This window comes from Thamnophis sirtalis, unplaced genomic scaffold (assembly GCF_051295495.1).
Source record: "Thamnophis sirtalis isolate CommonGarterSnake01/CBP01778 unplaced genomic scaffold, rThaSir2_p1.2 scaffold_4, whole genome shotgun sequence".
NCBI lineage: Eukaryota > Metazoa > Chordata > Lepidosauria > Squamata > Natricidae > Thamnophis > Thamnophis sirtalis.
The window spans coordinates 123,674,938-123,701,022 of record NW_028261384.1 but is presented as its reverse complement, the minus strand read 5'-3'; the positions used below and the strand labels follow the sequence as shown (position 1 = coordinate 123,701,022).

Genomic DNA, 26,085 nt, shown 5'->3' with positions numbered 1-26,085 from the left:
CTTTCCAAACTCCAAAAATGTGACACAGGGCCCCATTTTTCCCCTCTCTGTTGAAGTACTCTAAGGACCACAAAGGATAGATACATGAGATCCTTTTTGTTCTACAGTCTTAAGTAGTTTCTTTTGAGGGATTCCCCTCACCTTCCTAGCCATAGGCTTTTACTACAATATTCAGATTAACTGCTTACTGCAGATAGTCCTCAACTTACAACCACAATTGAGTCCAAAATTTATGTTGCTAAGTGAGAAATTTGTTAAGTGAGTTTTGCCCGTTTCTTGCCATGTTAATTAAGTGAATCACTGCTGTTGTTAAATTAGTAACACAGTTGTAAAGTGAATATGGTTTCCCCATTGACTCTGCTTGTCAGAAGCTTGAAAAGGGGGAATCACATGACCCAGGGACACTGCCACTGTCATAAATGTGAGCCAGTAGCCAAGCATTTGAATTTTGATCATGTGTCCATGGGAATGCTGTAAAGGTCATAACTTTGAAAAAAAAGTCATGTCACTTTTTTCAGTGCTGTTCTAGGTTTGAATGGTCACTAGGCGAATTATTGTAAGTTGAGGACTACCTGTATATCTAAGGGAGAAAGAAAAACTGAATGAGAAGCTGAAATTCCCAATTCTTCAGTTTGGGGCAGTCTTAGAGTCAAAATAACTCAGCTAAACTCTTAGATGAACTTGCAAAGCAAGTTCCCCTGAATCAGAGGTGATATACAGCAGGTTCTGACCAGTTCTGGAGAACTGGTAGCGGAAATTTTGAGTAGATCAGAGAATGGGTAAATATGACCTTTGACTGGCCCCACCCCATCTATTCTCTGCCTCCCGAGTCCCAGCTGATCGGGAGGGAATGGAGATTTTATAGTAACCTTCCCCTGCCATGCCCATCAAGCCACACCCATCAAGCCATGCCCATAGAACCGGTAGTAAAAAATTTGAATCCCATCCCTGTCCTGAATGTGAAATGTACATCAGAGCAGACAAATGGAGTGGAGTGGAGTAGAATAGAATGGAATGGAATAGAATAGAATAGAATAGTTGGACCTTGGAGGTGTTCTAGTCCAACCCCCTGCTTAGGTAGGGAAACCCTACACCACTTCAGACAAATGGTTGTTTAATATTTTCTTCAAAATTTCCAGTGTTGGAGCATTCACAACCTCTGGAAGCAAGCTGTTCCCCTGATTAATTGTTCTAAATGTCAAGAAAATTCTCCTTAGTTCTAAGTCGCTTTTCTCCTTGATTAGTTTCCACCCATTGCTTCTTGTCCTATTCAGATCTCATCATCCCTGACCACCAGTCCTAGCAGGAACTGGTTAAACTGGGTTCTGACAGCATGCTAGGCTTGGCCAAGTGGGTAGTTTGTGGATGAGCAAAGTATGTGACGTCCTCATCCCTTTTTTTGCAGATTTGTGATGTAGCCGCTGCATTTGTAAAGCTGTTTTTAAAGGGTTTAGCAAGACTTGGGAGTCTGCCTTTGATCTCACTCCCATATATTCTTCCTTTGGAATCAGCCCCTTTTCACCCAGAACAAAACTGGATTAATTTGCAGGAGAGGGCGCTGCTCATCCAGTTATTTTGCTAAATGGAAAAGAGACTACTGGCCAGGACAAAGGCATCATTATGGCTTTGCCCTGAGGGTTTATGCGTTTCTGCATGTTTTGAAAATACAACTGCAATTAAATCTGTCTCTGGCCCTGATAAGAATAAATAAGCTTCCTTATCAAAGAAGGAACAAAGCTGAAGGAAACACAACCTTCCTTGTATTACCAAAATAGAAACCAATTGGAATAGTCTTAATTAGCCAGCAGAACTGTCACAAAGTTTCATTATTAAGTGTTAGAAGATCGTTCAAATTTTAGATCTTTCCTAGCTAGGAATTATACTTCAAGACATACCAGGCAACACAACCTGGTAACTCCTTCAGTGGAGTGGATCAGTGTAGGTCTGGGTGAACTCATCACAAAACTTGATTACAGTCACAGAGCAGAAAGCAGAGGAAAAATCAACATAATGGCAATTTTGAAATAGTAAAACTATTACGTATAATCGGAGAGCATAGCAAAAAGCAGAGATATCACCTTGCTGTCTATATTGTCAAAGTTATGATTTCCCCAATAGTAATGCATGGCTATAAGAGTTGGGCCTGTTGGAAGAAATGTCCATCCGGGTTCAGTTCCAAGTGGGAAGAAAGACACTGGAAACATGGAGACTACTTGGAAAGATGGTTTAATGGTAGACAGGGTTACATGGTTTGAGGTTTGAGGAGGGGGAGAGAGAGAGAGCTTTGAATTTGGGCTTTGAATTTGAGCTTGTATTCTGATTGGTTGTCAGACACCCATGGGGCCATGCAGGGGCAATTCTGTGGGCTGTCCTGAGTCCCAAGCTTGGTTGACTTTTGCTGGGTCATGTTGTAATGAAAGGGCTTTGGGCAATTCCTATTATGGTTCTGTCTGAAGAAGGTAGATCTTTGTTATGTAGAATAGAGTGACCCAGGTCTTAATGGCCCATTAACAAAGGGGAGGGGGCTGAGTTTCTGCCTCCGTTTTAAAAGAAATATTCTGCTCTCTTAATATTTCCTAAAATATTTCATTTTTCTGGGAGAGGGGTGAGTATTAATTTCCTACAGACAATAAGGAAGGTTGAGCACAAAAGAAGTCATGCATTCAAGTTGTGGTGGTGGATAAGACTCGAGAGTCCCTTGAATTGCAATTCTATTTTTTTCTGGAGTATAAGATGCACCAGAGTATTCAATGCACCAAGATTTTGAAGAGGCAAATTTTAAAAAAAGCACTCTGCAGACCTCCCAATCTCGGCCCTTTTTGAGGTGTGTCTTATGCTCTGAAAAATACATGTATATCAAATCAGTCAATCTTAAAGGAAACCCAACCCCGACTGTTGTTTGGAGGGACAGATCCTGAAACTGAAGCTCAAATAGTTTGGCCATGTAATGAGAAGGAAAAGATCCTGCTTTAGTGAAAGAGAGAAGACAAAAGGAGAAGGGAAAGTCAAAAGATGAGATAGTTAAATAGTGTTACCCACGCGATGAACCTGAATTTGGGCAAAGTTTGGGAGATTAGGGGACTGGAGATTAAAACATATGAAGAACGGTTGCAGGAACTTGGTATGTATATCTAGTCTGATAAAAAGAAGGACTAGGGGAGACATGATAGCAGTGTTCCAATATCTCAGGGGTTGCCACAAAGAGAAGGGAGTCAAGCTATTCTCCAAAGCGCCTGAGGGTAGGACAAGAAGAATGGGTGGAAACTAATGAAGGAGAAAAGCAACTTAGAACAAAGGAGAAATTTCCTAAGAGTTAGAACAATTAATCAGTGGAACAACTTGCCTCCAGAAATTGTAATTCTCCAACACTGGAAGTTTTTAAGAAGATGTTGGATAACCATTTGTCTCAAGTGGTGTAGGATTTCCTGCCTAAGCAGGGGGCTGGACAAGATCCCTTCCAACTCTGTTGTTTTATATATATTTTATTTCTACAGTGTGGGACAAGGGAACCTGGCCTACTATGGTCAATGGGGTCACGAAATGTCAATAGCAATAGCAATAGCAGTTAGACTTATATACCACTTCATAGGACTTTCAGCCCTCTCTAAGCGATTTACAGAATCAGCATATTGCCGCCACAGTCTGGGTCCTCATTTCACCCACCTCGGAAGGATGGAAGGCTGAGTCAACCTTGAGCCGGTGAGATTTGAACCGCTGAACTGCAGATAGCAGTCAGCTGAAGTGGCCTGCAGTACTGCACCCTAACCACTGCGCTACCTCGGCTCTAAGTCAAACGTGACTTAGTGACTGAACAACAAGAACAACAACAATCACATCCACAGCAGGTCATTTATCATTGTCCCATTTGTATTTGATCTTTCTTGTCCAATAAAAATTAACATTTCTACAGCACATCATTAAGCACCTATGGGAATCTCACACATATAAAAAAGAGATGGGCTTGGATCACACAGGTGTGGCTGCAATCTTGACTTTTTTGACCTTCCCAAGGACATTCCTCTGAATGACTATCCTTATTTCTGCAGCCTAGAAGATCTGGAGAGTCCACGATAAAATTATACTTATTATTGTTGAGGAATTGACATCACATTCTCAAATCCTAAGAGGGGAGATTTTCCTAAAGGGAAATGATTTGGATCAGAAGGTTGAATATTCTTTTATGTTTTTATAACCTATAAACCAAAAATATAAATAGATAGTTGCTAGTGTTACTATTTTATAAGTAGAATGCTTTGGCTTTATCTAAAACAATTAAGCAAATTGCTAGATAAAGAAACAATAGAAATAGTTTCAATATTTCACTTTCGTTTCTTGGTTAAACAGCTTCTCAGAACTTTTTCCAATGTAACAACGTAATAAAATAATTTCTCATAAGAAACTAAAGATAAAGTTATCCTCCAGTTGCAACCATTACTTAGTGTGACCATTTGAAATGACAATGGTACTGGAAAAAGTGACTTAAGACTATTTTTCACACGACCATCACAGCATCCCCATATTCACATGATCAAAATTCAGGTGCTTGGCAACTGGCGTGTACTTATGACAGTTGCGCTGTGCCGTGATCATGTGATCACCATTCGTAACCTTCCTAGCTGGCTTCTGACAAGCAAAGTCAATGGGGGAAACCAGTTCCACTTAACAACTGCATGATTCCTTTAAAAACTGCAATGATTCACTACAGCTTCAACTGTAGCAAAAAAAAAAAAGGTCATCAAATGAGGCACAACTCACTTAACAACTTCCTTGTGTAGCAACAGAAATTTTAGAGTCAATTTTAGTTGTTAACCGAGAACTACCTCTATATCTAATCCCTCATTTGGGGATAAGCCTTAAAAAGCCAACTGGCTGAATTTAATATTACCAAAATCTCCAGTTATCTGCTTCAGGCCATTCAAATTTAATTGCTTTAGAATAAGTTGCTCAGATAGGGAAACAACAGAGAAATAGGAATTTTAAATGTTCCCTGGAGAATGAGATCAAAAGTGCTACCAAGACAATCCACAGGATGCGTTCCCTTCTTGTGGGGTAACATTGGCAGCTTTAGATTCAGGCCTGAAGCCCCACTGAAGTTTTTCTGGGTTCCCAAGAGGACTGCTTGGTATTATCCAAGAGTTGACACGCATAAATGTCGAAAGCATGTGTCTTGATCATCCTTGATCAATTAACAGAGTTGGAAGGGACCTTGTAGGTCATCTAGTCCAACTACCCACCCAAGCAGAAGACCCTATACCAGTGATGGCGAACCTTTTGTGGCTCGCGTGCCAAAAGCAGCGGGAGCGCAGGAGGGTCGTGCGCGGGCATGCCACACCCATAATGCTATGCACACGACCCCAGCACACAAGCACGCACAACCAGCGCTCCCCCCATTTTTGATGTGCTTTTTTGCCCTCCCCAGGCTCCAGAGGTTTTATAGGAGCCGGGAGGGGCAAAAACACTCCCCCAGAGGCTTCAGGAGCTTCCCTGAAGCCACCGGAGTACAAAAAACCGGCCCTAGGGGCAAATTGCAAGTTCAGAAATGTATTTCCAGTTTGCTCGTAGGGCCGGTTTTAGACCTTCAGAGCCTTCAGAGCCCTTCAGGAAGCTTCCCTGAAGGCTCTGGAGGGAAAAAACAACAACTGTACAAACAACCCTGAAGTGACTTTCGGTTTGCTTGTAGGGTCATTTTTTGCCCTCCGAAGGCTTCAGGGAAGGCTCCTGAAGGCTCCAGAGGGCTAAAACCAGCCCTACAAGCAAACCAGAAGTATGTTCCCAAACTTCCGGTTTGCCCATAGGGCTGGTTTTTCACATTCTGGAGGTTTCAGAGAAGCTCCTAAAGCCTCTGAAGGGCGAAAAATAGCCTCAAAAGAAGGCCAAAGTCAGCTAGCTGACAGTGCAACACCTCACATGCCTGGACAAATGGCTCCATGTGCCACCTACACAGCCCTATACCATTCCTTACAAATGGCAGTCCAATCTCTTCTTGAAAGCCTCCAGTGATGAAGCTCCCACAACGTCTGAAGGCAACTTCTGTTGCATTGGTTGATTGTTCTCACTCAAAATTTCTCCTCATTTTCAGATTGAATCTCTTTGTTCGGTTTCCATCCATTATTTCTTGTTTGGCCTTCGGACACTTTGGAAAATAGCTTGACCCCCTTCTCTCTATAGGTCCTTAAGGCAGCCTGAGATTTGTATCTTATTTATTTGCTTGTACAGGTACTCCTCAATTTACAATAGTTCATTTAGTGACCGCTCAAAGTTACAATGGCACTGAAAAAAGTGATTATAGACCGTTATTCACAGTAACAATCTTTGCAGCATGTCTATGATCATACGATCAAAATTCAGATGCTTGGCAACTGTGTCAAAATATTCATGAACCAGCAGAGACATGGTAACAAGGTCAGCCAATGAATAGGGCTTAGTAACAAGGTCAACCAATTGGAACTGAAACAGTTTGAAGCCTGGGGATGGTTTAGCCCTGAAGCTCTGAGTGCTGTGCTGAGAATTGAAACTGAAACCAGTCTGTCTGCTTTCTGAACTCTGAACTATTACAATCTTTCCTCTCTACCACGTTGGAAGAATCTGCTATTGGTATTGTACATTTATTTTTTATGTATATAGCAATAGCAATAGCAGTAGACTTATATACCGCTTCATAGGCCTTTCAGGCCTCTCTAAGCGGTTTACAGAGAGTCAGCATATTGCCCCCAACAATCTGGGTCCTCATTTTACCCACCTCGGAAGGATGGAAGGCTGAGTTAACCCTGAGCCGGTGAGATTTGAACCGCTGACCTGCTGATCTAGCAGTAGCCTGCAGTGCTGCATTTAACCACTGCGCCACCTTGGCTCATATAAAGAGTTAATGAATCCTGCTGAATCAGTTATCTGTGTATGCTTTCCGGATTTGATTTCTATTGCAAACACTGACAAACTGTTTCATACTTATGACCATTGTAGTGTCCTGGGGTCATGTGATCCTCTTTTGAGACCCTCTGACCAGCAAAGTCAATGGGGAAGCCAGATTCACTTAACAATTGTGTTACTAATTTAACAACAGTGGCAAGAGAGATCATAAAATGGGGCAAAACTCACTTAATAAATGTCTCACATAGCAACATAAAGTTGGGCTCAATTGTGGTTGTAAGTCAAGAACTACCTGTATTCCAGTGGATTTTGGATGGTGAACAGTTGCCCAAGGGAAAGAACCATGTTATACAAAGACTGGGAGATGAATGGGCACCCTCTGTTCCTCCATTCATATTTCCACACTCAAATCTGAAGTGCTGCCCAGCAGGATGGCTGAATTCTTCATGTTTTAATGCATTTAAATTTAAATTAAAGAATCATTTCTTAGAACTGCTCTCCTGGTGTCAGTCTATCGGCTCTTTTTTGTTTGAAACTGTTTTATTTCATTTTCATTTTCCTTTATATACAATCACTTATATACTGTGCAATTAAAAAAGCAATAAACACAACTCATCTTCTATTCCACCATGGAAAACCAACATAACACTTCGATCCTCCATACACCCTTTCTTCTCCCCCTCCAACTTTCATTTCTCCCCTCCAGCATTCCCCTCTTCTACTTCCCCTCCCCCTCAAACATTCCTTTCTCCCCTTCCCTCCATCTCACCCCCCTTACATTCCCCTCTCATTCCCTCTTAACTCCTCCCTCTTCTTTCCCTCTACTCCTCACTTCGGTGTATTTCTACTATTCATTAATCTATTCAATTTGTATTTTACACTAAAATTATAAGAAAAGAGAAAAAAAAGGGAAAAGAAAAGGAAAAGAAAGAAAAAAGAGCAACAGTATACAAGTGCATTCTTATTGTTTTGAAAATTGAAACTATCTCTCCACCCTCCCCCCCCCCATGAACCCCCCCTCCCTAGCCCCCTTCCGACTTCCCAGATCCCATTCCCGGCATAACTCTTTATCAAGCACAGTCTGGAGTATATTAAGACCAAATAGATTAAGAATTAGAAGATTAAAAATAAAGAAAAAAAAGGAATAAAAAACAAAAAACAAAAAAAGAAAAAAAAGGGGAAAAATCAATAAACTCTCTACATTAAGCTCAGCTTCCCATCATTATTAAAACTTAAGCAATGTGCATCATTCCTAATCTCAGTTAATTTATTACTTGCAGGATTTCAAACTATGTTGAAACCAAGTGAGTTAATCAGATAAAATTCTACTGTAGCTAGGGGCCTTATCTCTTTATCTAAATATGTGTCCATTTCCAAACCTTTAATTTGTCCCTTTTACCTCCTTCTCTATAAAGCAATTTAAACACCTCAAATATTTCTCACGGTTTCCATTCTAACTCCTCTCATCCTGCCTCTAGCCATGTCCATATATATATTTTATATCATCTGTACTCCTCTCATATTTGCTCCGCCTTCCTTCAAACTCCCTGAGTATATCCTTCCAAGCATTATATTCAAATACCATGACAATTTCTATAAAAATCAACACTTTCTGGCTCCGAATCTCTAATTGAACCTTCACTACCCTCCCGTCTGCACCACACTTCCCAACTCCATTCAACCTAAGCCACAATCCAGAAACATCACAATCTCCGCCCTCCTCACCCTAGAGAATAAATCATAAACAATTTATATAAAAGTTCAAAGTTATCCATCAAGTCTTTTTTTTTTAAGTCCCATACAGTATATTTTCCGAGAAAATCAGCATCATTTCTTTCAACCTTAATGTCTCTTCATCGGTATATCACTATATCATTTTATATAAGACAGAAGTCACAAAGTATTATTCAACTTAAAATTAAGCAGATGTTTTGGAAGCAAAACTAAATCCTTGTTCTCTGCTCTTCTGCCCTTCCAGAGTGGAAAAACGATACCTCCCGCCTTGTAGTTGTGTGTTTGGTTGTTTCTCTTCTACTTCTCCTTGTCTTTCTCCGTGTCCGGGTGATTCAGGAAGTCCCGCCTTCAGGATCTTGTAGTAAAAATCTCGGGCTTCCCAAACAGAGTTGAGGCGATGTTTCTGGTCATCAAATGTAACCGTAATACCAAATGGCATCTCCCATCTATACTCTATTTGATTATTTCTGAGTTCTTTGGTTAAAAAAGCATAGTCTCTCCTGGATCTTAACATTTGGGGTGGTATTTCTTTGAAGACGATCAAATCCTGTCCATCAATTCGCAGCCTGTTATTGTAAAACTCTTGTAGTATCACATTTCTGGATTCTTTTGTAGCAAAATATATAATTATATCTCTCGGAAGCTGTCTCTGTTTTGCTGTCCACGAATTATGGCGGTAAATTTTTTGGATCTTCCAATCAAAGTTGAGTCCCGGACTTCCCACCAAATGACTGAAAGCCTCAGAAAAGGTCTGTTTCAAATTCTCCTGTTCATTTTCACGCAATCCCCTAACTCTTATTGCAAACGCAGTCTTTTTATAATTTGTCATAACAAGTTGCCTTTCTGCATTTTTAACTTCCCGTTGCAACATTTCAATTTTAGATGTCAAATTAGAATTAGCTTCTTCCAAAAGTCACAGTTTATCTTCCATTCCTGCAATATAATCTGTCATTACATTTATAACCTCGATCATATTCTCCTTTGTTTGAGCAATCTTGGCATCAAGTTTATCACATAATTCCGAAACAAGTTGCTTCATTTCTGATCTAAATTCTTTAAGAGTTTCAAAAAGAAATTCTTTCGTTAACAAATCTCCAGTAGAGGGCGAGTCTATTGGCTCTTTTATATAGCATAACATTTGCAGCAGTGGTGGGATTCAAAAATTTTTACTACCAGTTCTGTGGGCGTGGTGTTGCTTGGTGGGTATGGCTTGGTGGGTGTGACAGGGAAAGGATACTGCAAAATATCCATTTCCACCCCACTCCAGGGCAAGGATACTGTAAAATCTCCATTTCCAACCTGCTCCAGGGCAAAAATCCCCATTCTCTCCCCAACCCACTAACCTGCTTTCCAGCTCCATTGTCCTGTGCAGGGTAACAAAAGACCCAGCCGATCAGCTGGGACATCAATCAGCTGAGACTCAGGAGGCAGTGAATAGATGAGGGCGAAGGCAGCCAGAAGTGGTATTTGCCGGTTCCCTAAACTACTCAAAATTTCTGCTACTGGTCGCCAAAACCCGTCAGAACTGGCTGAATACCACCTCTGGTTTGGGTTCCACCACAAAACCGCGTTCGACTAAACCGCGTTCGACTAAACCGCGCTCGACTAAACCGCGTAGCTGACGTCATTAACAGGGCGACAACAGCGCAGAGACAGAAGCACGCTGTAAATGCTAAACCTAAAATTAACCCCTAAACCTAAACCTAACCCCCCTAAACCTAATCCTAAACCTAACCCTAAACCTAACCCTAAACCTAATCCTAACCCTTAACCTAACCCTAAACCTAAACCTAACCCTTACCTTAAGTTGAATCGGCTTGCTTTCAAAGCGCTATTTAAAGCGCCCTTCTTTCTCCACACTTGCTGTTGTCACCCTGTTGATGATGTCAGCGATGCGGTTTAATCGGGCGCGGCTTAGTCGAGCGCGGTTTTGTCGTGCCACGCTGGTTTGCAGCTCTCATTTAGTGTTTATGTTGGTCTCAATTGTGGGAATTTGAAGATACATGGACTTCAACTCCCAGAATTCTCCAGCTTGGGGAATTCTGGGAGTTGAACTCCACACATCTTCAAGTTGCCTAGGTTGAGAAACACAGGTCTATACAATGAGAGAAATATGGCATGACCATGGAAGGCTAGGCTCACACTCCATCATTGAACAGATTCACAGATGACACCAGGCATAAGGAATTACATGATTTATTTAATTTGGCTTTATTTTGCTATGTGAAACCTTATTTAATGCAGTTTGGCATGAGTAAGGCAGGGCTTGGCATGACAGGTGAACTACATAGAAACATTTTGTGGCATTTCAAAGGCATTTGAATTTATTGGGGCATAAAATTCTACATTCCTGCATCTAATTAAATGGGCTGCAATCTAGGAAAACCTCCTGCCATTAAAATATGTTGTTTTTAAAACCTCGAATGGCTTTTTGTGGTCCCTTTCCACTTTGTGGTAACATATTAAAAGTTATTGATTAGGATTTGCAATTTTATCTTGTTTTCATATAGTGAGTCATTGCTCCAATCCCTTTAGCAATGTGGGTGAAAGGCAGGATGTGAGTACAATATAAAAAGATAATTTTATTATCTACCAAGTTCAGTTAAGGTGAGAGCATAGACAGGTTTAGATAATATTCTGTGCAGGAATTTATTTTTTTATGACTTACCGGTGTCCCATGACCTCTTGGTGTTTTCCCATCCAAGTTTAAACCACTCAGCTTATATATTTTTTCCTGCTGTTTCCGTTTCTATTTTTAGCATTGGGAAAACAGATAAAAGTATACTATCACAAGAGAAAATATATTGCCATCTTTCTTTTTTGATTCTTCCCAACCCAAAAAAATTCAATTTACTTGAAAGACTAACTTTTCCCCCATAAGAAAAAGATGATTTTCCTCTTCTTCTTCTTCTTCTTCTTCTTCTTCTTCTTCTTCTTCTTCTTCTTCTTCTTCTTCTTCTTCTTCTTCTTCTTCTTCTTCTTCTTCTTCTTCTTCTCCTCCTCCTCCTCCTCCTCCTCCTCCTCCTCCTCCTCCTCCTCCTCCTCCTCCTCCTCCTCCTCCTTTTTCTTCTGCTACTGCTACTGCTACTGTTTCTGCTGTCAGGCCTGCAGCCATCTTTTCTTTTGGATCTTTGGCCTGCCAATGTCATACACACACACACACACACACACACACACACACACACACACACACACACACAGTATTTCTTCTCTTCCTCCATCTTCCCTGAGTCTTTACGCTACCCTGCCCGGGCTCAGGGAAGATGAAGAGATGAAAGGGGTGTGTGTGTGTGTTTGTGTGTGACAACTACATCTTCTACTACACCTTCTTCTACGTCTTCTATGTTTTCTAGTCTTCTTCTATGTCTTCTACAATTTCTTCTATGTCTTCTTTTACATCTTCTTCTGCTGCTGCTGCTGCTACTACTACATCTTCTACTACATATTATTCTACGTCTTCTTCTACATCTTCTACATGTCTTCTATATCTTCTACACCTTCTACATTGTCAACATTTCCTCCTCCTCCTCCTCCTCCTCCTCCTCCTCCTCCTCCTCCTGTCCTTTGTCTCACTCTCTGAATTCTTACAGTCCATAGTCCACAATTCTTAAATCCGCAGTTAACCGCTCAATAAAACAAACTATTTCCATTTCCCTCCTGGCAAAGAAACGAAGCCACAGTTTTCTTCCTAAATCTCTCCAACGGCGCCCTTTTCCCACCGTCTAAGCAAGCCTCACATTCCTGTCCAAAGCAGAGGTAGATGAGTGCGTGTGTGTGTGTGGGTTTGTGTGTACGTGAGGGTGAGGGTGAAGGGGCGGGGGAGAAGAGATGAAAGGACAGGCGCCGGTGCGGATCCAGCAGGAGACAGGCTGTTAGGTGACCTCAGCCTGTTGGAATCCCCAGCCCCGGGCCGGCGCAAGGACAGGGGGCGTGGTGAGCAGCTATAAAAGGTCCGGCGAGGAACGGGACGAGCCACAAAGTGGCGGGAACAGGCGCCGGGGATGGAAGTGCTGTCAGGTACGGCAAAAGTCCACAAAAAAAGCGGGGTGGGGGAGGAAGGGAGGAGAAAAGCGAGGAGAAGCAGGTGCTTCTCCAAAGTTTTCTTCAGAGTCCCCAAGTTTCCCTCCACGAAGGGGGGCCGGGGAAGGGAGGGCGCGTAAATTCGGTTGCAAAAGGATTCGAAACCAACCTCGCGTTTACCCACCGCTGTTTGCCCGGTTCTGGAGGGCTCCCATCTCGTGCCCAGCAAGCGTAACAGCTCGCTCAAGAAAGTCACGAGGAAACAACCTCTCCAAGGGCATCGCGAGGGTCCCATCTGCTGCCACCAACGCCGGCTCGGCGCGATCCCAAAGGCTCAGGTTGCGCTGCGAAGGTCGAATCGAAGCGGGCTGGGGGGTAGCGGAAGGCAGATGGGTCCTTCTCGGGCGGAGTCCCCCCCCCCCATCGGCCGCTTTCGTTCCCTGTTCGTCTGGCAGGCTGAAGGGGAAACCCAAAGGGGAGAGATGGATGGATGGATGGATTGACCGACCATGCTCACCCACCTCACCAAAAAGGCAATTCTTGGGGTGAAAATGACTGGAGATTGGATCCTTCTGTCAGCTCGGTGGCCGAATTCACACAACCACCAAGTGAACCATTCTCTCCCTAACTGACCCTATTGCTTGCATTTTCCACTTATTGAACTGCCAACGAAGTCACACAGCCTGGTTTTTCATGGTAGAGACCGCCAAGTACTCAATTTCTCTTTACAGAGTCGTGGGAATTGAGCTCCTTTCCTCTCCCTCCCGATACTGTTTGACAATAACCAATTTTCGGGGTGGTGAGGGGAGTGTTAGAATTGCTTTGTGTAACAGACAGAGACCTGTGCTTTGGTTTCTCTCTGAAGTTATTTAGGAAGGGGGGGGGGGACTTTACCGGTAGAACCACTACCTTTCCTGCAAGCAGGTCAGCGCATGCAGTCACTTCTTGAAAATAGCAAAGCTTCAAATACGGTTAAGGATTATGGCTGTTATAAATTATCTTTTGCTGGTGGGATGAATCCAGGTCAGTGAGACACAAGTGTTGGCAGGAAGATGGCCCAGCTGCTTTTTGGGTTGAAATGTATTTCATGTATGTAAGATTGTTATGTTTGGCTTCTGTGTGTGTCACTCATAACTCATGTACTACCATAGCTGCATTCACACACATTACCAAGCTGCAAAGCCTTGTGTTAAATTTGTGCTTAATATTTTGTTAACCAGGAGCAAAAGTTTATTCAGAGGAGACCTGAACCATTTATGGTTTACTAAAACAAACCATAATTTAGCAGCCATGAAGTAGATCAACTGTGCAACAAAAGTCTCAAGGTTCTGTTCCTAATGTCATAATTATTGCTGGATTACCTTAGGGGAGCTACCTCCATTTCCCAGCTGTAGTAAAAATTTAATCTTCGCTAATTTGCAGGGCTCTAGGTAATATATCGCATTCAACTTCTAGCACTGTTGCTGGAAAACTTTATAACTCATAGCTTTTTAAAAAAAATCTTCTGCAAATAATTACAAACTTTTTGCTAATGATAAATTTTGCATCATCCCTCTATCTCCCAAGAATTCTGAACTTTGATAGTGTTGAGCTGAGAAAACAGTCATAATCATTTGGATGCACCAGGGGTGGGTTTCAACCGGTTCGCGGCGGTCCCCGCGAACCGGTTGGTCGGCAAACCCGGAAGTAAGTAACTTCCGGGAACGGCGAAGGGCCCACCCGCCCGCCCGCGCTCCTTACCCGGTTTTGACGAGTCTGCACTTCCATGCATGCGCAGGACACATACAGCGCCTGCGCGATCCTCCAGGAGCAGCTGGAGCATCGCGCAGACGCTAGTACGCATGCGTGCACCGCGCGCATGCACGAGGACACCGCCCGCCCCATTCCAACCGAACCGGTTGGAACGGGGCGAGAAACCCACCCCTGGGATGTACCCAATGTCATAATCCAAATGATACGTTTGCTTGCTTGGTTTCTGTAAATTTGGGTAAATTTGGGTTTATGATTTCTAGTGTAGGCTAAACCACTGGTGCACTGTGAAGCAAACCATGGTTTAAGATGTTAAGTGAACAAAGCATCTCTTGTTCCTTCTCTTAGACTTTTGTACATTCAGGTTTCCACAGGAACTGCAGAGTGAATTAAGAATGAAGGAGCCAACTTCTAGGGATTCACATGACATGTTAACTCCCATTGCCTGGTTCACACAGGCAAAAAAGATAGTTTTGTTTGCTCAGCGTTTGAAAAGCCTTCTCCCTCAATAGCAGTGTTTTCCTAACCTATTGCCTCCGACTAGTGTTGAATTGCAACATTTTGTCAGTGTGTCCAAAGCCAACTTCTGGAATGTTCTGCTCTCTTCGTTCTTCCTTTCTGCCTCCACCACCCCCGCCTCAAAGATCAAGAGATGTAAAGACTCTGGTGACCTCACATCTTCAACTTGAAGGTGGAGTTAATCATTGATCTTGGATGGTAATTTTAAAAGACATTTATTGCTTGGTAGTTAGAATGCCTGGCACAAAAATGTACCATTTGCATTTAGAATAGCCAGGAAGAAGATTTGGTATTTCCAGATAAAACAGCAGAGCAATTCAGCAAACATGGATTTTCCTTCATCCAACCAAATATACTTCCCTGGTCTTGTTTTCTATGTCTATGCCAGTCAGATACAGTGCTTTTGAATATAGAAGCTTCATTTAGTTATAGTTAGAAACTGGATAGATCTGTCTGCTGTGTCCTATTTGAAACCTTTGGCAAGGTTTCCTCCTTTTTTTTAAACTCTTCATTCCATTCTCTGCAATGGAATAAAACATTCTCTGCTTCATTCCATTCTCTGCTTCTCAGCTCAGAATTCTGCTAGTTTCAGTTCTAAATCTTCTAAAACGTTCATGATTTCCAACTTCTGAAGTAAAGACGCTCCATCTGTGTCTTGATTGTAGTTAGGCCAACGATGGATAACCTTTTTGCCATCGCGTACCAAAAGCGGGGGGAGCACAGGGAGGGTTATGCATGGACGTGCTCACACCCATAATTCTATGTGTGCGAGCCCCGCCCTCACGTGATGGACCTGCCCTCGGGTGATGGACCCATTTTTCACCTTCCTCAGGTTCTAGAAGCTTCCTAGGAGGCCCTCCGGAGGGCGAAAAACGGCCCAACACGCAAACCGGAAGTTCAGGAACAGATTTCTGGGTTGCCCTTAGGGCTGTTTTTCGCCCTCTGAACACTTCAGGGACGCCTCCGGAGGGCAAAAAATAGCTGAAAATGAAGGCTGAAATCAGCTGGCCAGCACTGACAGGGCAATGCCTCGCGTGCCCTAAAAAATGGCTCCACATGCCACCTGTGGCATGCATACCATAGGATCGCCATCTCGGTGTTAGGCAGTGTTTCTCAACCTTGCCAGTTTTAAGATGTGTGGACTTCTACTCCCAGAATTCCCCAGCCACAGCAAGGCTGGATGAGGAATTCTGGGAATTGAAGTCCACCCATCTTAAAGCTGCCAAGGTTGAGAAACTGGTCTGAGGTGTCTTTTTCTAATAGGGAAACCAGAGCTATTATTATCATTATTAGTATGTGTTTTAATATTTCTTTCCTTGCTTTTTTGTAAATGAGGGTAGGAAGAATGGACAACATTGTTATCAAATAAAATTATATAAGAAGTTTTACTACTCAGTTCCACAAATATCTTTCCCTAGGTAACTAGGAAAAACACATGCAGCCATTATATTGCTGGCCGATGAAAAATCCTGTGGCTCACAAAAGCTTATGACCTTTAATAAAACATGTTAATCTGAAAAGTTGCCACCGGTTTCCTTCAAGCTTTGGAGTTACATCAGTAACCCATGATTCTGAGTCCTTCCAAACTGCATAATCCATCAGAGAAAGAAAATAACTAAGGTCAACAAGGGAAAGGAGGGAGGAAGAAGAGGGAAAAGAAGAAAGTATAAAGCAGAGGATGTAAGGGAGGGGAAGTAAGAGTAGGAGAGGGAGCAAGAAGAAGAAGAAGAAGAGAGGAGGAGTGGGGGGAAAGGGAGTTGAAGAAGAAAAGAGGAACGAGAGGAGGAAAGGAGAAGGCAGAGGTTGAGAAGACGGAAGGAGTAGGATTGTTGCAAAACAAGATGGAAATACAGGGTGGCAAGAAAATAACCCCAACGGTGTTTACTATACTTGCAAGAAGATTGTGATAAATGTCAATAGTTAATAGAAAATATTAATAATATTTACAAGAATGTATATTTGTGAATGTATGTGAAAGGGAAAAATAAAACTTTATACTAAACTGCATAAGGGTGTCTTGAAGTTGGCAATTTAGTGGAATTAAGTCGAAGGAACTTAAAAGGGAGGCATTTTAAGGAAAGATTAGGAGCTTGGCACAATTTTGCCTTTGTTAGGTAAAACAATCTGCATAGAAATTATCTCAGTGGGAGACTTGGACTCTGATTAAGAAGGAAGAGAAATCTATTGGTTTTTGCTGTTTGTACACGTCAGCTTTCTCCAACTTGTTCCTCCAGATAATGTAATGACCTTTCTGTCTGGAACAATGAATGTTCTTGTCCATCCATCCAAGGGTCAAGAATAGCCAATGACCTTGTATCTGCAATATTGGAAAAATGAGAACCCTCCATTAGATAAGGATGCAATTCGGAAAATATTAGATTGTGCAGAAATGGACAGATTAAAAATAAAGGACAAAGATGACACAGAATATTACTTAACATGGAATAGACGTTACGAGTGATTAGAGATAAGAGTAGAAATTAGATGAGGAAAGATTATTGCTATGTATGAATTAAATATAAATTATTTAAATTATACTTATATAATTATAAATATGCTAATATAATCAACAGAATTACAAATAAACCAATATAAAGAGAAATCTAGTTCTATTACGCTATTATTATCATTATTAGTATCTGTTTTAATATTTCTTTTTGTTCTTTCGTTGCTTTTTTGTAAATGGTACGCTCTGACAATACACTGTATTCAAAATGTTTATGAATTTTAAAAAAAGAATAGCCAATGGCATTAATAGGATCAACCTTTTCTGTTTTTCTACTGAGAGATGGGAAAAAATGGTGAAACTTCATAGCATAACTTCAGAGTTTTTCCCCATGTTTTGCACAGAAAACGATGAATTAGTTGGGATTTGGGTTTTGCCTTCATTCAAAGGATAATCTTCAACAGGCTGTCAACAGAAGTTCCTCCTCTGTACTATTTTAGAAGCTTCTGGACCAGATGATAGCGGCTGTAGGATATCCTGGAGTCAGTGGAGAAGTTCTAAAATATACCTCCCTGGTCTTATTTTCTACAGTGCTTTTGAATACAGAAGTTTCATTTAGTTATAGTTAGACACTGGATATAGCTGTCTTCTGTAAACCTTTGGCAATCACCCTCCTTTTTTTCTTTACTCTTCATTCCATTCTCTGCAATTCTAACTCTTCTAAAAAGTTCGTGATTCCCAACTTCTGAAGTAAAGACGCTCCATCTGTGTCTTGTTGTTAGTGTTAGGCATTGTTTCTCAACCTTACCAGTTTTAAGATGGGTGGATTTCAACTCCCAGAATTCCCCAGCCATAGTAAGACTGGATGGGGAATTCTGGGAGTTGGAGTCCACCCATCTTAAAGCTTACGGATATCCTGGAGTCAGTGGAGAAGTTCCCTCCATTCTGTATTTAGCAAGTGTCCTATACTTCAGAATGATTTGACAATCATTCCTGGTTCTTCTAACCACCCTGCAGTTTCAAAATCCTTTTCCTTGAACATTGATACAGAAGTTAAAAAGAAAAAAAAAGGTGCTGAAATCTACAGGTGTGTCCAACAGGTCATGGGAAGGAGGATACATTCCAAAGAAGAATGAAGTCTATATTTTTTTCAAGAGTTTACATGCCAGCTACATCTGCATGGCATAAAATAACATATCTCTTAACAGGATTTTTTTAAAAAAAACTCTTTTAGAGTTTCTTTTGAAAACACAGCCATGCAAAAAGGCCAGGAATTTTCTACCTGGCTGCCTTTTTTTTTTTTTTTTTACAGCTTTGAATGTTGCCCTGAGAACATATTTGTTGAACGGTCGACCAAGATCTTTATTTAATGACAGTTGCCAAGTTTGCAAGAGAACCGCCTGAGTGATTTTTGGGACTGGCAACTTCAGCATTATTGTATTACTTCACAATTCTGTAGGCTGCCTCTGGAAAACTGTTTGGATCTCAAACTTATTTCAGACTTCTTCAATATTGCTGCCCTTTTTTGTCTACTTTTTATAAGGGAGTTGTAAGGTTGTTGTTTTTTTTAAACTGTGAATAGGAGGCATCCCCTGGATTTGTCTTTGAAACGCCCCAAGATGAGCTTCCACAGGATAGGGGCCATTGATATTATAGGTGGATGCAGGTAATCCTCGACTTACGATCACAATGGAGCCCAATGTTTTTTATGCTAAGTGAAACATTTGTTAAGTTAATTTTGCCCCATTTTATGAACTTCTGTGCCACAGTTGTTAAGTGAATCAATGCAGTTAAGTTGGAAACATGTTGAGCCCGTTGACGTTGCTTGTCAGAAGGTCGCAAAAGGGGCTCAAATGACCCCAGGATGCTGCAACCGTCATAGGTATGAGTCAGTTGCCACACATCTGAATTCTGATCACATGACCATGAGGACGCTGCAACAGTTTATACATGTAAAAAAACTATCATGTCGCTTCTTTTCAGTGCCATTGTAACTTCATGGTCACAAAATGAACTGTTGTAAGTTGAGGACTACCTGTACTGCATAGAAGTGCTTCTCAACTTTGGCAACTTTAGTATGTCTGGACTTCAACTCCCAGAATCCCCCAGTTAGCCTGCTGGGATTTGAAATTCATACATCTAAGAATTGCTAAGCTTGGGAAACACTGCTCTATAGTACTTTTCATTCTTTCTTACTTCTGATGATGCTGTACTCTAAAATTTGAGTTATTATTTAAGATGAATTGATTTCCTTATTCTGTCTCTTAACTCTCTCCACCTACTCTGTTTTTCTTCTGCAGATTCTGTGGCCTTCCAAAAAAAAAAAAAGCAGGACAACATGCATAGTGTTATTGATACAAATATTTGAATATTTATTTACTAGTTCTTGGGTCTAATGGTCTCCTCTTGATTCTCTCTGCAGTGGATTTGCCAATGTGCTCTGAACGCTCTTGGACCCAGCAAAAAATAGCCGTAGAGATTGAAAGGACACACAAGCTCACCCTCAGCATGAAATTCAGCTCAGGACAATTGCTGTCAATCTATGTGAGTCCTAAAGATAAATGGAACAAATTAATGGAGGGTGTGGGTCTCTGTCTATAGCAGGGGAGGGAAATGTATTTTATTTAATTTAGAAAGCTTCTAAGGTAGAAAAGAAGAAGGGACTTTTGTCAATGCAAATTGATAATGATTTGGATCTCCTGAACGAAGGACCTGGGCATTTTTCTCAAAACAAATGTTTTACTTGATAAGCCAAGTAAAAGCTGTAGTACCATTGGGATGGAATAGAATAGAATAAGAATTGAATTGAATTGAATACTTTATTGAGGCAGCTTGTTAATAATTCTTGGTTTCTCAGACAAAGATGTGTAATCTATTGGACTGGTTTTTTTTCTACAACAGCACTGGAAAAAGTGACATTATGGCTATTTTTCACACTTAGGAATGCTGCAGCATCCCCATGGGTCATATGATCAAAATTAGGACACTTGGCAATTGGCATGTATTTATAATGATTGTAATTTCCCGGGGGTCATGTGATCACCTTTTGCGACCTTCTAACTAGCGAAGTCAATGAGGAGGCCAGATTCACTTAACATCCAGATTACTAATTTAATAACTGCAGTGATTAACTTAACAGCTGTGGCAAGAAAGGTTGTAAAATGGGGCAAAACTTGCTTAGCAACTGTTTCGCTGAGCAACATAAAGTTTCGGCTTGATTGTAGTCATAAGTCAAGGACTACCATATTTTTCAGAGTATAAGATGCACCTTCCCCCCCCAAAAAATGGTGAAGGGTGAAAATCTGGGTGCTTCATATACACTGAATACAGCATTTTTGACCTCCCAAAACCCTGCCCCTGTGCATCCCATTTTTCTCAAAAATTGATGTGCAGAGAGTTTGGGAGGCCTACAAAATGCTCCTAGGGGTTGGGGAGGGCAAAAATGAGCGGAAAATGGGCTATTTTTGCCGCCCAGCCCCCAGGAGCACTCTACAAGCCTCCCAAATTCTATGCATGTCCTGTTTTTTGCATAAAAATGGGTCCGTTTTGGCTCCTAGCCCCCAGGAGCACTCTACAAGCCTCCCAAAGCCCATGAATACCCTTTTTTTGCTTTAAAAGGGGGCCCGTTTTTGCCCCCAACCCCCAGGAGCACTCTACAAGCCTCCCCAAGTCCATGCATGCCCTGTGTTTTGCAAAAAATGGGCCCATTTTTGCCCCCAGCTCCCAGGAGCACTTTGCAGCCTCTGCATGTCCCATTTTTCACAAAGGTTTGTGAAAGGTTTTGGGATGCCTGCAGAGTGCAAAAACTTATTTTTAAAAATTACCTCTTCAAAATCTTGGTGCATCTTATACTTCGATGCGTCTTATAGTCCAAAAATACAGTACTTGCAATTTAGTCCTAATTAGATTGTGTCCATTACTTTTTGAAGATCTAAGAATCCATTCTTTCAAAGAATTGATGGTCTGGCTTTTTTCTGTTTTAGGTGCATCACCAGGGTGTACCTTTTGGTGACCCCAATTTCAACCCAATCATTCAGTCCTTTCCAGGACTCCCGCTGCCAACTCTGTCTCCCGCAGATTGGCTGGGTCTCACCGACAAGGAGCGGCTGCAGCAAAACGCCTCCGCATTCTCCAATTTGCCGGTGTACTTAGCCAGTGTGAAATGCCAGCAAATGGATCTGAATCCATTGGAAGATGAATTACACCGTCAGTTCGATTCTTCACGCCTGCAATGTCTGGGTCTGGCGAGTAACCTTAAATCCATCATGTGTTCCCTGGGCATTACGCCAGTTCCAGATGCATCTGCTGAGCGTCTGGAACCTGACGACGCCTTCTTTATGAAACTCACAGGCTACCACATTTGCCATCTCTTTCAAGACTGGGTCAACAGATGTGAAAAGGACATCGCCTTATTAGCTAAGAAATATCCTGTCTGAAAATGCTTCTCTTTCCGCATTGGCCGGTGGCAGGGCTGGAAATGTGGAGGGTGCACAACACACTCCCCATATTTCACTAAAAATGGCTCAGATCAATCCAGTGGTGAAATTCATTTTTTTTTAACTACGGGTTCTGTGGGCGTGGCTTGGTGGGCATGGCAGAGGAAGGATACTGCAAAATCTCCATTCCCACCCCACTCCAAGGGGAAGGATATTGCAAAATCTCTATTCCCACCCCACTCGAGGGGGAAGGATATTGCAAAATCTCCATTCCCACCCCACTCCAAGGAGAAGGATATTGCAAAATCTCTATTCCCACCCCACTCGAGGGGGAAGGATATTGCAAAATCTCTATTCCCACCCCACTCCAGGGAGAAGGATATTGCAAAATCTCTATTCCCACCCCACTCTGGGGCCAGACAGAGGTGGTATTTGCCAGTTCTCTGAACTACTCAAAATTTCTGCTATTTGTTCTCCAGAATCTGTCAGAACCTACTGAATTTCACCCTTGGTTTAATCTATCCATTTTCTTCAATCCACACAAAATATCCAACGTGAACATGCAGCACCTTTAACCACTGAGTCAGTTTCAAATCCAATGCTTACTGTCAGACCATGTACTCAAACTTGCTTAGCTTTAAGCTAGTTTGTTTGCATCTTACCCTGTTGTGCAAATTGGCTAGCTTGGGTCAGCTTATTACATGTGCTGTCCAAGAAAATTGGTTTATTTAGTAACCAGGTTAAAAGGGAGTTGCAGCTATTGAACCTGAGTGCACGGCTGTGGTTTGCCCAACTGTTAACAGCAGGGGTGAAATTCAATTTTTTTTACTACCAGTTCTATGGGCGTGGCTTGGTGGGCGTGGCAGTGGAAGGATACTGCAAAATCTCTATTCCTACCCCACTCTGGGGTCAGCCAGAGGTGATAGTTGCCGGTGATCTGAACTACTCAAAATTTCTACTACCAGTTCTCCAGAACCTGTCAGAACCTGCTGAATTTCACCCCTGCTGTTAACATATTTTACACAAGCCAGGCTGAAAGTTAACAACCCAAAGAAAGCACATCTTCAGATCAGTACGATTAGGAAACAAGGACTTTCAATTAAGAATCTATATACGTGTGCTGTTGGAACAATTACTGGCAATTCTTGACTTACAACCATTTCGTTTAGTGACTGTTCAAAGTTAAAACACTCCTGAAAAAAATGACTTATGGCTGGTCCTCACATTATAACTGTTGCAGCATTCCCACAGTCACATGGTCAAAATGCAGGCATTTTTTCAGCTGGCATGCATTTAATAACTGCCCTGCTTAGATAGAGAAATTCTGGTCCAGTGGTGGGTTCCGGATTTCCACGTGCGGCATGCGCATACGTTGTAGATGCAAACGATGCTTCCGCAAGCCTCCGCAATGTTCCAGCTGCTTGGCAGAGTATAGCGCAGGCGCTGTATGTGCCATGCACATAAGCGCCAAAAGCTTTAAAGCACGGTAAGGAGCTCAGGTAGGCAGATGGGCCCTCTGGAGCACCGTACTGGAACCGTACCCAGTCCTCCGGGCAGGCTCCAGTACGCCCATACCGGGGCGTACCACCTGCAACCCACCACTGTTCTGGTCCCAATAATAGTCATAAGGCAGGGACTATCTGTATACACCTTAGAGTTGTTTAAAAGCTCTGAAATGACACATCAACCTTGTGTGGTGGACAACTTAGCTTATTTGTCCTCTACCATCCTCATCCATTTAAGCTCATGCTGACTGCTTCAGTGACTCCATCCAGCCACCTCAATGTGATTGGTTGCTGTTTTCCTAAATCGGCCATAAGAGGGAGCCAGAATGACTGTTAGCTCTCTCTCTGTTTCGTTAGATGCTGAACTGATCTGATCTGAGTGTTGTGGAAGCTGGCTGTTAGAAAGTGCCATAAGCTATTGTAAGTTTTGCAACTGTTAGCAAACTTTGGGTACCGGACTGATTATATGTTACTGGACTATGTTATTTGGATTATCCCTTAACTGAAATACATTGATGACTGACTGTCTTATCTGTGTATGACTTGGACTGTTTGATGGACTCTGATACTTCTATTTCCATGAAAGTAAAAGCCTATTTAAACTGCAGTGTCGCTGTATGCTGGTTTATGTGTTCTCCAACACAACTCTCACAACACTTACCTAACAGAAGTATAATTCAGTCAACTTTTAAAATACAGAGCAAACTCAGCTTGCTAAGGTGATAAGAGTTTTAGTAGTTTGCTTAAGTTTGGATTTTCTGAAATGAGTCCATTCTCCCCTCTGAATCGGTGTTTTTCATCCTCAGCCACTTAAAAATGTGTGGACTTCAACTCCTAGAATTCCCCAGTCAGCATAGGAAATTCCCCAGCATGCTGGCTAGAAATTACAAGTCCTACACACCTTAAACTGGTTGAGGTTGAGAAACATTGCTCTAAATAATACCAAATATTTAGAAACTAATCCTCAATGTTAAAATACTTGAACAGTTTATGGTCCTTCACTGATACTGGTTCTTTCTCATTAGCATTATCCTCTTTTAATGATAAGTTCTCACATAGGGTTGTACCATCTGTTGGGAGGATTTTCTTATGTTTTAATGTTTGCTATATTCTTTACAAATTCCTCCAAGACTATTAGCATTGTGAATTTTTATCTTTTTCAACTAAAATTCCAGTTGTTGAGCTTCTTTCCTCTATGATGTATATTCCTAGCTAAAGAGATATTTATTTCTATGTTTTCTAATTATATATGTATTGTATACAGAACAAAACTTAAATTTATAAATGTAATAAATGTATTTTAGTAGAATGTATAGGTTTTTTTGTCTTTTTTCCTCCTCCTTCTGTTTTAATATACATATGATTTACTAGATTGACTTGCTTTTAAGAAGTCAATCTCTTCTGGTGTCAAGAAATCTTCATGGTTGTATAAATAAAATAACCAGAAATTAGTTTCAGAGTCTCCTATGTTGAAAAGTTCACCTAAATGAGAGTACCTAGCTAATCCTGGCAGCTCTCCAAAAGCTACATAAAGGTGAATCTTATTATTATATGGATGGGAGACCACTAAGAAATCTCATGTCAATTGGGCAGGCCAAACAATGTCATCTGCTGAAGGTCAATGAATGATAGGTCTGTATCAGTAATTGGGAGCTAAGCTGGATTTGAAATTAGAGTTTTAAAAATATGTTTTACCCAGAGTTAATGGATTTGAAATTAGAGTTTTAAAAATATGTTTTACCCAGAGTTAATAAAGCTCTAATTTAAGCCATAATTAAGTGTGATTTATTTTAATTGATTTTCATAGCCACCCATTTCAACAGGTTGATCATTAAATATAAAGACAATTAAAAGCAATTAAGAATAGTTGTTGCTACCATTGCCTGGATACCAGTGGTAGGTTTCAAATTTTTTTAGAATCTCTTCTGTAGGTGTGGCCTGCTTTGTGGGAGTGGCTTGCCAGCCATGTGACCAGTGGGAGTGGCTTGCCAGACATGTGACTGGGTGGGCATGGCCAATTTGTAAAATGTGATGAAACTCACTTAACAATGCTCTTGCTTAGCAACCAAAATGTTGGCTCAGAATCTCTGGCATTTGAAGCACGCAAGTCTTAAAGCTGTCAAGTCACAAGACCCTTGCACCCCTAACCCTTTAGGAAAAAAAACCCAGGGGTGTTCAAACTTGACAACTTTAAGACTTGTGGACTTCAACTCCCAGAATTCCTCCTCCAGTCATGTTGGCTCAGGAACTCTGGCATTGAAGTGTGCAAGTCTTAAAGCTGTCAAGTTACAAGATCCTTGCACCCCTAACCCTTTAGGAAAAAAAACCCACGGGGTGTTCAAACTTGACAACTTTAAGACTTGTGGACTTCAACTCCTAGAATTCCTCCTCTCGCTCTTCATCTTGATGATGTGCGGATAGGCAGGGGAAGGGAGTTGGAACCAGTTCTAAATGGCACTGTAGATCAGTGGTGGGTTTCAAAAAAATTTGGAACCTACTTTGTGGGAGTGGCTTGTCAGCCATGTGACCGGGTGGGAGTGGCTTGCCAGCCATATGACTGGGTGGGAGTGGCTTGGCAATCATGTGACCGGATGGGAGTGGCCAAGACAATGTCACTGAATTCTTTGCCCCAATGGATGATCTACAAAAAGAAGATATAAAAAAGGAAATTTATTATTTTGTGCATTTACTACTTAAATAAGATTGAAATAAGTACACAAAACAATAAAAGAGCTACTTACAGAAGGTAAGTAGCTTACTACTTACTACTTGTATTTCAAAGGGAATAAATACATATTTAATTTTACAC

At 41.6% G+C, this 26,085-nt stretch overlaps 2 protein-coding genes across 2 annotated transcripts in view; one reads left to right on the top strand and one right to left on the bottom strand.

The window, feature by feature from the left end:
* The window catches only part of BCL7C (BAF chromatin remodeling complex subunit BCL7C), a 35,167-nt gene extending 23,812 nt beyond the window's left edge, over nt 1–11,355 (bottom strand). Inside the window, exon 1 of the mRNA XM_087714104.1 lies at nt 11,270–11,355. The gene's annotated coding sequence lies outside the window, so the exon portion shown is untranslated. The remainder of the gene's footprint in view (nt 1–11,269) is intronic.
* A 1,247-nt stretch (nt 11,356–12,602) lies between these two features.
* CTF1 (cardiotrophin 1) lies at nt 12,603–24,587 on the top strand. The gene is made up of 3 exons (XM_014076661.2): nt 12,603–12,618; nt 19,758–19,879; nt 21,319–24,587. Exons 1-3 carry the CDS (start codon nt 12,603–12,605, stop codon nt 21,769–21,771), a joined length of 591 nt encoding a protein of 196 aa, XP_013932136.2. The 3' UTR covers nt 21,772–24,587.
* The last annotated feature ends 1,498 nt before the right edge of the window (nt 24,588–26,085 follow it).

What these genes read in the sequence shown, in the direction of transcription:
- CTF1 (XM_014076661.2), top strand. An exon ending in GACAATTGCTGTCAATCTAT is followed by an intron (nt 19,880 to 21,318) that starts GTGAGTCCTAAA and finishes TTTCTGTTTTAG; the next exon opens with GTGCATCACCAGGGTGTACC.